The following is a 12,443-nucleotide window of genomic DNA, read 5'->3' as shown; positions in this document are numbered from 1 at the left end:
TGTCTTATATGGAGGTTGTCAAGTAGATAATGAGGAGAAACCTCTCACTGCGTTCCTCACCCTGGTTTTTGGATTTCTCCTGGCTTTGCTTAGTAACTACAAAAAAAGGCCTAGTTTGCACAGTCACTCAGGATTAAACAAAGGACAGATTGACCAAATACATTTGCTTTCACAATATCAGTGACACACAGGAGGATGGTTACTGACTCTGCTCTGATTACACAGAACGAAGTCTAAAATCACAGATGCAATCAATGCAACGATATGGAGGTTCTGCAAAAAAGCAGTCAGGCAAGCAACTCAAGAAGCACGCAATCTGCCCTTGCAGCGTATTTTCTCTTGTTCACAGTTTGATCAACTTCATCGTTATAATCGGAAAAGTTGAAAACCACCCACAGGGGCCACAAATTGGGATTCAGAAGTTAGAAGACCGGAGGCAAATATCTATCACACTCTGATTAAACCATTGAAAATTAAGAATCTAGGACGTCTTAATCACCACTGGCACAACAGATGCTTCATCACAACTTCAGGAGGTGTTGGTAACCCCTTGGACGGTACAGATATCTAACGCCATCAAACTTCTAGCCTATTCTTAAAGCCTTAGCTAAAAATGTCATCCAAGAAATATGATCTCAGGGAAGAAGTACATTTGAAACACTTCTATGCTAGGACTACGTTATGCTAGCCATAGCATTTCAGTATGTGGAATCAAACTATGGAATGGATTGAGTAAGGAAATCAAACAATGCACAACGATGAGCCAATTCAAGAAACAATACAAGCAGTTGATGTTTGCTAAATACAAGGATGAAGAGTCTTGAACCAGTCATGATGTGCTATATATATCACTATATTGACACGCTCTATGGTACCCATTATGGCATTGGATGCTCATATCACCTCGTACTTCGGTACGTGACAAAAAATTCAAAAAAAAATTAAAATAAAAAAAAATAAAAAAACTATAGTAGGAAAGCAGGAAGTGAACAAATGTAACAGTTAGTGATTGTAAAAGTACCAGATGGAGGGGTAGGATTTAATAAGCTTTGCTTCTTCCTACTCCTTTTGGACATGTGGAACTGTGAACTGATTATGTGATGCATTCAATTGTAATCTGATGCATGTTCAAATGAAATAAAACCATTACCATATCCCAGCTGTCTTTGGGGCGCCAGCCAATCACAGGGCACATATTTCATAATAGGCTGCACGGTGGTTACAAATGGTTAGCATCTTGGTTACCCCCTCCCCCTCACATTCCAAAATAATGCTAGGTTACTCCAAATTGTCCATAGGTATGAATGTGAGTGTGAATGGTTGTTTGTCTATATGTGCCCTGTGATTGGCTGGCCACCAGTCCAGGGTGTACCCCGCCTCTTGCTTGAAGACAGCTGGGATAGGCTCCAGCACCCCCGCGACCCTCGTGAGGATAAGTGGTAGAAAATGAATGAATGAGTTCTCCTCCTATTTTGTGTGGAAGTGGTAACTTTTTGGCTTCTTATTTTGTCTTTCCCCACCCTCGGCCATCTCTGTGTGGAGTTTGCATGTTCTCCCCGTGCATGCGTGGGTTTTCTCCGGGTACTCCGGTTTCCTCCCACATTCCAAAAAACATGCTAGGTTAATTAGCCACTCCAAATTGTCCATAGGTATGAATGTGAGTGTGAATGGTTGTTTGTCTATATGTGCCCTGGATTTACTTGCCCGAATTTTGTTTTAACTTGCCCCGGGCCATCGGTACATCGTTATTGTCGAGCCCTGCAAGGCACTGAGGAGGATCCCAAGGTTGACTTCTATCTGTGCAAACTTGCAGTATTTATACCCTTCATGTCTAGTATTATTAGATACACTTTCCAGTCTGCAAAATGCATGTAAAAAAAAAGCCAAGCAGAGATCTGCTCTCATGCAGGGTCTCCAGGCCAGGACTCTCCTTTCCTAAATTTGCTTTGTATGTGACAGTTTGAGTCAGGGCTCTTGTCACACAGGCCACTCTAAGTACTGCAGACTAAAGCAGAGTAGCGCTAAGAAGGAAATCAGTACACTGAAGTGTTTTTTTTTTTACTCAGTGGCAGTCATACCGAGCCCATAGCCGTGTCCTCCTGCAGCTACCAAATCAAAGAGCTGATGTAATGGTTTACACTTTGGTTGTGCTCTAATGACTCCCAATTTAACTGACTCATATCTGTTACATCCTCCACAGACACATGTTTGCCATCCCGTCCGTCCTTCATTCCCCCTCTGGACGAAGAGCTGTGTTGCTCATTAGGTGTATTTGCGGTCACTGAACATCATTTCCGTTGGGATGACATTGCGTTTTGTAATTTCACTGCATTATTAACTCTAAATTCATTCATTTTCCACCGCTTTTTCCTCATGAGGGTCGTGGGGGGCGCTGGAGGCTATCCTAGCTGTCTTCGGGGCAAGAGGCGGGGTACACCCTGGACTGGTCGCCGGCCAATCACAGGGCACATATAGACAAACAACCATTCACACTCACATTCATACCTATGGACAATTTGGAGTCGCCAATTAACCTAGCATGTTTTTGGAATGTGGGAGGAAAACCGGAGTACCCGGAAAAAACCCACGCATGCACGGGGAGAACATGCAAACTCCACACAGAGATGGCCGATGGTGGAATTGAACCCCGGTCTCCTAACTGTGAGGTCTGCGCGCTAACCACTCTGCCGCTGTGCAGCCCTGGTTCAGTATATTTTTCATCAAAATAGTCGTCATGCCAAAATGTTGTGTTGCTGCTGGATGTTCACAGTATCTGAGTGATACTGTTGTGGGGGTGCTGGAGCCTATCCCAGCTGTCTTTGGGCAAGAGGCAGGGTACACCCTGGACTGGTGGCCAGCCAATCACAGGGCACATATAGACAAACAACCATTCACACTCACATTCATATCTATGGACAATTTGGAGTCGCTAATTAACCTAGCATGTTTTTGGAATGTGGGAGGAAACCGGAGTACCCGGAGAAAACCCACACATGCACGGGGAGAACATGCAAACTCCACAAAGAGATGGCCGAGGATGGAATTGAACCCTGGTCTCCTAGCTGTAAGGTCTGCGCGCTAACCAAAAAAAAAAACAACAAAAAAAAACATTTATCATTGCACTAAAATGAATAAATCTGCAATATGTCTGCTCCTGCATATGCTCCTGTGCAATACTATGTGTATATTCTGGATACCTTGTATATATCTTGTATATATCTTGTCTTTTTTACTCTACTTTTATATACTTTTTTTTTTTTAACTTGACTACTGCACTGAAAGGAGAAGCTCTCCAATCTCGTTGTACATCTTGTATAATGACAATAAAGGCCATTCCATTCCATTCCAACCACTCAACCACCGTGCTGCCCTCACCTAACTTATATGCAAATTATTTTGCGCTCATGTCCACATCTATGCAGCCTAGTGATGAGAAAAAGACAATACGTAAGTAAAGACTTTTTCATACATTATATCTCATCTAAACTTGTTAGACGACCTGATTCCACAACACAGACTCTATCAACTGCGTATTCAGACGACAAAAAATTTGGTGAAACTTTGTTTTTTTTGTTTCCTCATGATGGTTTCTGAATAAATATTTATATAAAAAAATGCTGTTGAAAGTTGGTAAAGAGGATCAAAGTCCTCTGAGTCTACTGTGATGGGATTAGAATAACGTAGCGGAGGCAAATGTAGGCAAAGATCCAAGCCTCCGCTGAGAGAAATCCTTGAAGGCAGCACCCAAAAATCTGAATTGGAGAAATTCCCCGGCTAAGCCGCCGTGCTGGATGACTGACACATGTCATCAGAGACATGAAGGAACTGTCACTGAAGCTTCCCTAATATGGATAACTCCAAATACCCTTGTGATAAAATCTACCGCCGAGTAAGAGTAGAGTAGCGGGCTGTGAGTGTGAATGGTTGTTTGTCTATATGTGCCCTGTGATTGGCTGGCCACCAGTCCAGGGTGTACCCCGCCTCTCGACTGAAGACAGCTGGGATAGGCTCCAGCACCCCCACAACAGTATCACTCAGATACTGTGAACATCCAGCAGCAACACAACATTTTGGCATGACTACTATTTTGATGAAAAATATACTGAACCAGGGCTGCACGGCGGTCGAGTGGTTAGCACGCGGACCTCACAGCTAGGAGACCAGGGTTCAATTCAACCCTCGGCCATCTCTGTGTGGAGTTTGCATGTTCTCCCCGTGCATGCGTGGGTTTTCTCCGGGTACTCCGGTTTCCTCCCACATTCCAAAAACATGCTAGGTTAATTAGCGACTCCAAATTGTCCATAGGTATGAATGTGAGTGTGAACTATACTTATACCATATTAACCAAGCTGCAGCGACATTGTTATTATTATTATTAACATTGTTATGCCGATTGAACTACATTACTGACATGTTTAATAGATGCTTACTTTGCACTGAACAGGAAGTCACTGTGCAGGATTTATGCTGTTTAACTATACTTATACCATATTAGCCAAGATGCAGCGACATTTTTATTGTTATTATTATTAACATTGCTATGCCGACTGAACTGCATTAATAGATGCTTACTTTGCACTGAACAGGAAGTCACTGTGCAAGATTTATGCTGTGTCACTATACTTATACCATATTAACCAAGCCGCAGTGACATTGTTATTATTATTAACATTGTTATGCCGATTGAACTACATTACTGACATGTTTAATAGATGCTTACTTTGCACTGAACAGGAAGTCACTGTGCAGGATTTATGCTGTGTAACTATACTTCTGCCATATTAACCAAGCTGCAACGACATTGTTATTATTATTGTTATTAACATTGTTATGCCGATTGAACTACATTACTGACATGTTTAATAGATGCTTACTTTGCACTGAACAGTAAGTCACTGTGCAGGATTTATGCTGTGTAACTATACTTCTGCCATATTAACCAAGCTGCAACGACATTGTTATTATTATTATTATTAACATTGTTATGCCGATTGAACTACATTACTGACATGTTTAATAGATGCTTACTTTGCACTGAACAGGAAGTCACTGTGCAGGATTTATGCTGTGTAACTATACTTATACCATATTAGCCAAGATGCAGCAACATTTTTATTGTTATTATTAACATTGCTGTGCCGACTGAACTGCATTAATAGATGCTTACTTTGCACTGAACAGGAAGTCACTGTGCAGGATTTATGCTGTGTAACTATACTTATACCATATTAGCCAAGATGCAGCGACATTTTTATTGTTATTATTAACATTGCTATGCCGACTGAACTGCATTAATAGATGCTTACTTTGCACTGAACAGGAAGTCACTGTGCAGGATTTATGCTGTGTCACTATACTTATACCATATTAACCAAGCCGCAGTGACATTGTTATTATTATTAACATTGTTATGCCGATTGAACTACATTACTGACATGTTTAATAGATGCTTACTTTGCACTGAACAGGAAGTCACTGTGCAGGATTTATGCTGTGTAACTATACTTCTGCCATATTAACCAAGCTGCAACGACATTGTTATTATTATTATTATTATTAACATTGTTATGCCGATTGAACTACATTACTGACATGCTTAATAGATGCTTACTTTGCACTGAACAGGAAGTCACTGTGCAGGATTTATGCTGTTTAACTATACTTATATGGTATGAATGTGAGTGTGAATGGTTGTTTGTCTATATGTGCCCTGTGATTGGCTGGCCACCAGTCCAGGGTGTACCCCGCCTCTCGCCCGAAGACAGCTGGGATAGGCTCCAGCACCCCCCGCGACCCTCGTGAGGAAAAGCGGTAGAAAATGAATGAATGAATGAAAGAGCAGCATCACAAACAAACGCTACTGTCGTTGGCGCGGCGACCGACACTCCACATGCTCTCCATGCCCAAAGTGAACCTCGCCGGCCAGGTAAAGTTGGTTCCGCTGTCTTGGTTCTCCCCACTGATAGCCATTTCCACTCGTCACTCATCACTTAAATGCATGAGTGTACTGTTTTTTTTACGCATTTCTAGAGCCGTAACAGTTAATTAACAATTGATTAATCAATCAGACCTGAGCTCCTTTAGTCTCAGACGGTGTATTCTCAAGTAGCAGTCCACGCCTGTCCCTCCAAACAAAGTTGACCCAACTTAACACGATATCAAAAACTACTGGGTGCCACCTTCTCCACACGATGACATCAGTCTGCTCTTCCAGTCAGAAGCAGTCTTCTCGGGTTACCTCCAACAGGCACTCGGCATCTGACAGCCCACTGCATCACTCTGCAGCAGCACTTGCAGGGAGCACAGGAAAACAACACTGGCTCCATGTTTCAGACTAGACCTTGTACAACATTGTGCTGTTGTTGCAAGGAAACACCTATGTTAACAAATCGACACATTTATGTGAATGGGATGAGGTGCATAAAACACACAAAGTAGGGACGTCAGGATCAGGTCTTCACCCTGAGGTGGGTGTCTAGTAATGGAAAATGTTTCATTTTTCATGGCACTAACACTTTTAATCAATTCATTATTTGATTGAAGAGCATTTATCAGGACCTGGATGCTTTTCTAGTACAAAACTTGACCTTAATTTGACAGAGATTCAATGACATGCAGCTTCTGCCTAGTGTGGTAGAATCCAGGTAAAAACAACCATGATTTAGATGCTTATTTTGCACTGAACAGGAAGTCACTGTGCAGGATTTATGCTGTGTAACTATACTTATACCCTATTATCCAAGATGCAGCGACATTTTTATTATTATTATTAACATTGTTATGCCGATTGAACTGCATTACTGGCATGCTTAATAGATGCTTACTTTGTACTAAACAGGAAGTCACTGTGCAGCATTTATGCTGTGTAACTATACTTATACCATATTAACCAAGCTGCAACAACATTGTTATTATTATGTAGAATCCAGGTAAATACAACCATGATTTAGATGCTTATTTTGCACTGAACAGGAAGTCACTGTGCAGGATTTATGCTGTATAACTATACTTATACCCTATTATCCAAGATGCAGCGACATTTTTATTATTATTATTAACATTGTTATGCCGATTGAACTGCATTACTGGCATGCTTAATAGATGCTTACTTTGTACTGAACAGGAAGTCACTGTGCAGCATTTATGCTGTGTAACTATACTTATACCATATTAACCAAGCTGCAACGACATTGATATTATTATTATGTAGAATCCAGGTAAATACAACCATGATTTAGGTGCTTACTTTGCACTGAACAGGAAGTCACTGTGCAGGATTTATGCTGTGTAACAATACTTATACCATATTAACCAAGCCGCAGCGACATTGTTATTATTATTATTAACATTGTTATGCCGATTGAACTGCATTACTGGCATGCTTAATAGATGCTTACTTTGCACTGAACAGGAAGTCACTGTGCAGGATTTATGCTGTTTAACTATACTTATACCATATTAGCCAAGATGCAGCTACATTTTTATTATTATTATTATTAACATTGTTATGCCGACTGAACTGCGTGAATAGATGCTTACTTTGCACTGAACAGGAAGTCACTGTGCAGGATTTATGCTGTGTAACTATACTTATACAATATTAACCAAGCTGCAACGACATTGTTATTATTATTATTATTAACATTGTTATGCCGATTGAACTACGTTACCGGCATGCTTAATAGATGCTTACTTTGCACTGAACAGGAAGTCACGGTGCAGGATTTATGCTGTGTAACTATACTTATACCATATTAACCAAGCTGCAGCGACATTGTTATTATTATTATTATAAAAATTGTTATGCCAATTGAACTACATTACTGGCATGCTTAATAGATGCTTACTTTGCACTGAACAGGAAGTCACTGTGCAGGATTTATGCTGTGTAACTATACTTCTGCCATATTAACCAAGCTGCAACGACATTGTTATTATTATTATTAACGTTGTTATGCTGATCGGACTACATTACTGGCATGCTTAATAGATGCTTACTTTGCACTGAACAGGAAGTCACTGTGCAGGATTTATGCTGTGTAACTATACTTATATGGTATGAATGTGAGTGTGAATGGTTGTTTGTCTATATGTGCCCTGTGATTGGCTGGCCACCAGTCCAGGGTGTGTACCCCGCCTCTCGACTGAAGACAGCTGGGATAGGCTCCAGCACCCCCCACGACAGTATCACTCGGATACTGTGAACATCCAGCAGCAACACAACATTTTGGCATGACTACTATTTTGATGAAAAATATACTGAACCAGGGCTGCACAGCGGCCGGGTGGTTAGCACACAGGCTTCACAGCTAGGAGACCCGAGTTTGATTCCTTCCACCCTCGGCCATCTCTGTGTGGAGTTTGCATGTTCTCCCCGTGCATGCGTGGGTTTTCTCCGGGTACTCCGGTTTCCTCCCACATTCCAAAAACATGCTAGGTAAATTAGCGATTCAAAATTGTCCATAGGTATGAATGTGAGTGTGAATGGTTGTTTGTCTATATGTGCCCCGTGATTGGCTGTCGACCAGTCCAGTGTGTACCTCGCCTCTTGCCTAAAGACAGCTGGGATAGGCTCCAGCACGCCGGCGACCCTTTTGAGGGTACGCGGTAGAAAATGAATATTTATTGAATGAACGCCCATGCCACATAGTGAATATACGTAATGTTTGTAAACATACTGCACTTAAACTGCCGTCCAATAGCGTAGCGACTTGCACGGAAGCAGCAACAGCAGCAGAGACGAGCAGCCAGTCAGTGCATAGTTAAGAAATCCCTGGATGACATCATGAAGTTCATCAACATCTTGGTTACCAGGAAGGGATGAAAAAGCTCACAATTACGGTACAATGAAAACAAAAACCCTTTTAGAATAAGCTTAGCCCCATGTAGCCCATAAATGCAACGGAAACAGTCTTTTGTGTAGCCATGAGGCAAACACAATAACAGACACCAGAAGGTCAAAGGCAGACTATGTCCCTGAATGTCCGTTTAACAAAGTGTAAAAGGGGACGTGTAAAAAGGTAGCAGCGACATAAACAGGTGAAAGTCATTATTTATAGTCGTGTAGTCTGATCCGATGCTAATTTTAGACAGCATGGTAGAGACAAAAGAAGGGTGCACCGTCTCGTTTCCAGCCATCCCACAATCCACCTGCTCACTCCCCCTCCATCGTCCCAGTCACACTCACCCAGTACACCGGAGGAGCTTTGCGGCGGGGCAGCGGACGACTCCGGCCTCTCCGCATCTCCCTGCTGCGTTCGATGTCGGTGGCGACCGCTCTCAGGTCCGTCGCTGACCGCGGCCGCACCGCCGCCACCACCACCACCACCGGCTGCTGCGCCAGGCGTCCCCGCGTCGGGCATGCTCTCTTACCCGCGAGGAGCGACGCGAGATCAGGCTATTCTCCGGGAGATCGAGCAGGGATGTCGCATCTCAGGATGAGTGCGGAGCATGGGAACGGAGCGGTGGTGGACTTAGCGGTTGAAGGCGAGTGAAAGTGAAGTGAAGGTTGTCTGAGATGGTGCAGCAGTGGATCATCGCGGTGGGAGTGTGGAGCAGGATGCGTGGCTCCATGTAAGAGCGACCCAGCGATGACTACAAGGGAGTCGGGGCGGGAGGATCGATCACATTATCGATGTCGATAACAGTGTGATATCTGTATGGCATGAGATTGGAACTTTTCAGTTATCTTCTGTTTTTTTTGTATTTCATTTCATAATGCTACAGTGCTAATATTGTTCATCAAAATTTTAAAAATGGCAATAATTAGTTGCACAGTTGGATCTTATGAAGGTTCTAGCTAGAGCAGGGGTCTCAAACTCAATTTACCTGGGGGCCACTGGAGCTCAGGTCTGGGTGAGACTGGGCCGCATCAGGTTTTTCAAAAAAAAAAAAAAAAAAACGCATTTATTAAAAACAGAAAAATTAATAAACTTTGCTTTGGTTCTGATTTTCTACAATAAAAGCTCTGATAAAACATTCCACTGTTCTCAAATATCTTAATTTTTATTTTTCTACACAAAATAAGATGAAAAATAAATAAACAAATCAAGAATAAAGAAAATCAATCAATCAGTAATAAATATAATAATAATAGTAATAATAAAACGGCAAATAATAAAAACTTAAGAAAGCACATATAGTTGGTGGATAGACAAATTATTATTTTTTTTAATTAAAATGAACAAAGCATTATTAGAGCCCTGTAGACATGACAAAACACAACCATTGTCACATTTATACTTTTTTTATTTACAACATATTGCGCAACTGCAGGGTCTTGAGACACATGCTAACTCGCAAACTAGAGAGCTAGCAACCTAAACGGTAGCCTTCATGTTATTTCCTTTAAACTTAAATAGCCAAAAACTTACCACTTCCACACGGATAGGGAGGATAACTATTAACAGTTATTTAACCTTTAACATGAACATTAATCAAACGTAATAATTTTTTCTGGGTACATGATACCATACAGCATCCATATCAAACTTATGCGGGCCGCACTATCATTAAACTTTCATATCAAGGCGGGGGGCCTCAAACTAGTGTCCTGCGGGCCACATTCGGCCCACGGGCCGTGTGTTTGAGACCCCTGAGCTAGAGCTTCAAAATTAAAAAAGAAATGGGAGTGAGGCAAAAAAAAAAATTTGAGAACCACAATCCCATTTGCCGTTTGACACCCCTGCACAACCTGAAGCTTGTCACCTCGTTCCATTGAAGAAGAAAAAAGCAACCCAGATCACGATTGCGCCCCCTTTCAGATATCAAATCAAATTTTTCATGGCAGTAATGTTGGAAGACATCATGTTGTAGATGTTGAAAAATGGCAGCAAAATTAAGTTGTGTTTATTTATTTTTTTTGCTGTGAATACTTATTTTTGCCCAAATAATTAATAAAAAAAAACTAAAGTGATATCACATTATTATCATTTTCCGTATCGGTCTCAGTGAGCCTGCCTTTGTATTTACTTGGTATCAGAGCGTTGACAAAATATTTAGTATCGCCCACCCCTACAAGGGAGGGACAAAGGGAAGTGGAGGGGGCTGGGCCACACACACCTCAGGACAATTCACCACATTAGGCCAAGTAATGAGGAAAAATGATGATAATTAACTGGGAAATATGAAATCAATTTACCATGCCATAAATGTGTCATTTAGATTGAGTCAACATCTGAAAAGTATAATATTGAAAATGTGAGGATACATTACACATACTGCTGATGTTATTATAATCGAACATGCACAGGACACAGTGTACTGTTTACTCAAGCTAGAAGACATTGTCCCTTTCATAAAAAGCAAACAAAGGTTAGTTATAGCAAGTTGACACCTTATGTAAACCAATACCCTTCAAAACAAGCACCGGTGGTTGTCAGCTGATACTTTTTATATTCACTTCCAAAAAGCATATACGTTTGTGATGTCGGCTCATCATAAATAGTGCTTGTAGACAAAGATGTGTGCACAATGCTGATGAGCAGCAGCTGTTGGGTGACAGTTGCCCTGCTCTGTGCACACAATGAGCAGCTATAAATTATTGACATCCCAGGGTGTAGATGGCTCCTGGGCCTAAGGCCATTTATCTTTGTCGTGGACACAATATACACACACTGAATGATGTATTTTACAGTGTAGTCAAGCAGGCGAACCTTCTACCTTGTATGGTTCTTCACCGTGGCATCAATGGTAAGCAGCGGTTGTGCTTGGGTTGATTTATTCTGAAGTTATGAATACTGGTGGTCCCACACATCAGTGGACACATGGATTTTGTTATGTTTTCAAGTTCTGCATAAATTATGCTACAGAATCAGAAATAGTTTTATTGCCAGGTATGATCATACACATACTAGGAATTTGTTGTGGTGAAGTTGGTGCAGACACATCTATTAAAAATGAAAATACAAAATATAACAGTATAAATATATACACAAAATCTGTTTGTTTTTTTTTTTTTCAGAAACATTAATTACATATCCAATAAACCAACCAATCAGGTGGGTTCCTAATTATCGACTACAATAACAATTCCCAATCAGCTTCTGACCAGAATGGCTTATTATATTGATATTGAGTCTGTCTCATTATATAGTCGAACCCCCCCTCCCACAAACACACACGTAGATACGGTATGTATGTGTATATATATATATATACACATATGTATATATACATATAAACACACACACACATATATATATATATATATATATGGAAAACACTACATCATTTAAATAGCATACAATCTAGGTTCCCATATATATAAATTGTATATATCGATATATATATATATATATATGTTTGAATTATATGGACCGATAGTGAGGAACACAAAAGAGCACGGAAGGAAAAGAAAGGCGCACAGTAGGCGGGATTTATTTGGATTGACGGGCTTATTGAACGAATGGGTTTTCAATATTTGCCACCGTTGATGAAAATGA

At 41.0% G+C, this 12,443-nt stretch overlaps 1 protein-coding gene across 1 annotated transcript in view; it reads right to left on the bottom strand.

The window, feature by feature from the left end:
- The window catches only part of ano8b (anoctamin 8b), a 57,411-nt gene extending 47,802 nt beyond the window's left edge, over positions 1–9,609 (bottom strand). The window contains exon 1 of the mRNA XM_058072324.2: positions 9,188–9,609. Coding sequence (XP_057928307.2) covers positions 9,188–9,362 — 175 coding nt within the window. The 5' untranslated portion in view covers positions 9,363–9,609. The remainder of the gene's footprint in view (positions 1–9,187) is intronic.
- Positions 9,610–12,443: the final 2,834 nt, after the last annotated feature.

This window comes from Doryrhamphus excisus, linkage group LG4, assembly GCF_037039965.1.
Source record: "Doryrhamphus excisus strain RoL-2023G ecotype Guam linkage group LG4, RoL_Dexc_Guam_v1.1, whole genome shotgun sequence".
Taxonomy (NCBI): domain Eukaryota; kingdom Metazoa; phylum Chordata; class Actinopteri; order Syngnathiformes; family Syngnathidae; genus Doryrhamphus; species Doryrhamphus excisus.
The sequence above is the reverse complement of the archived record's forward strand: the minus strand, read 5'-3'. Positions and strand labels throughout refer to the sequence as shown.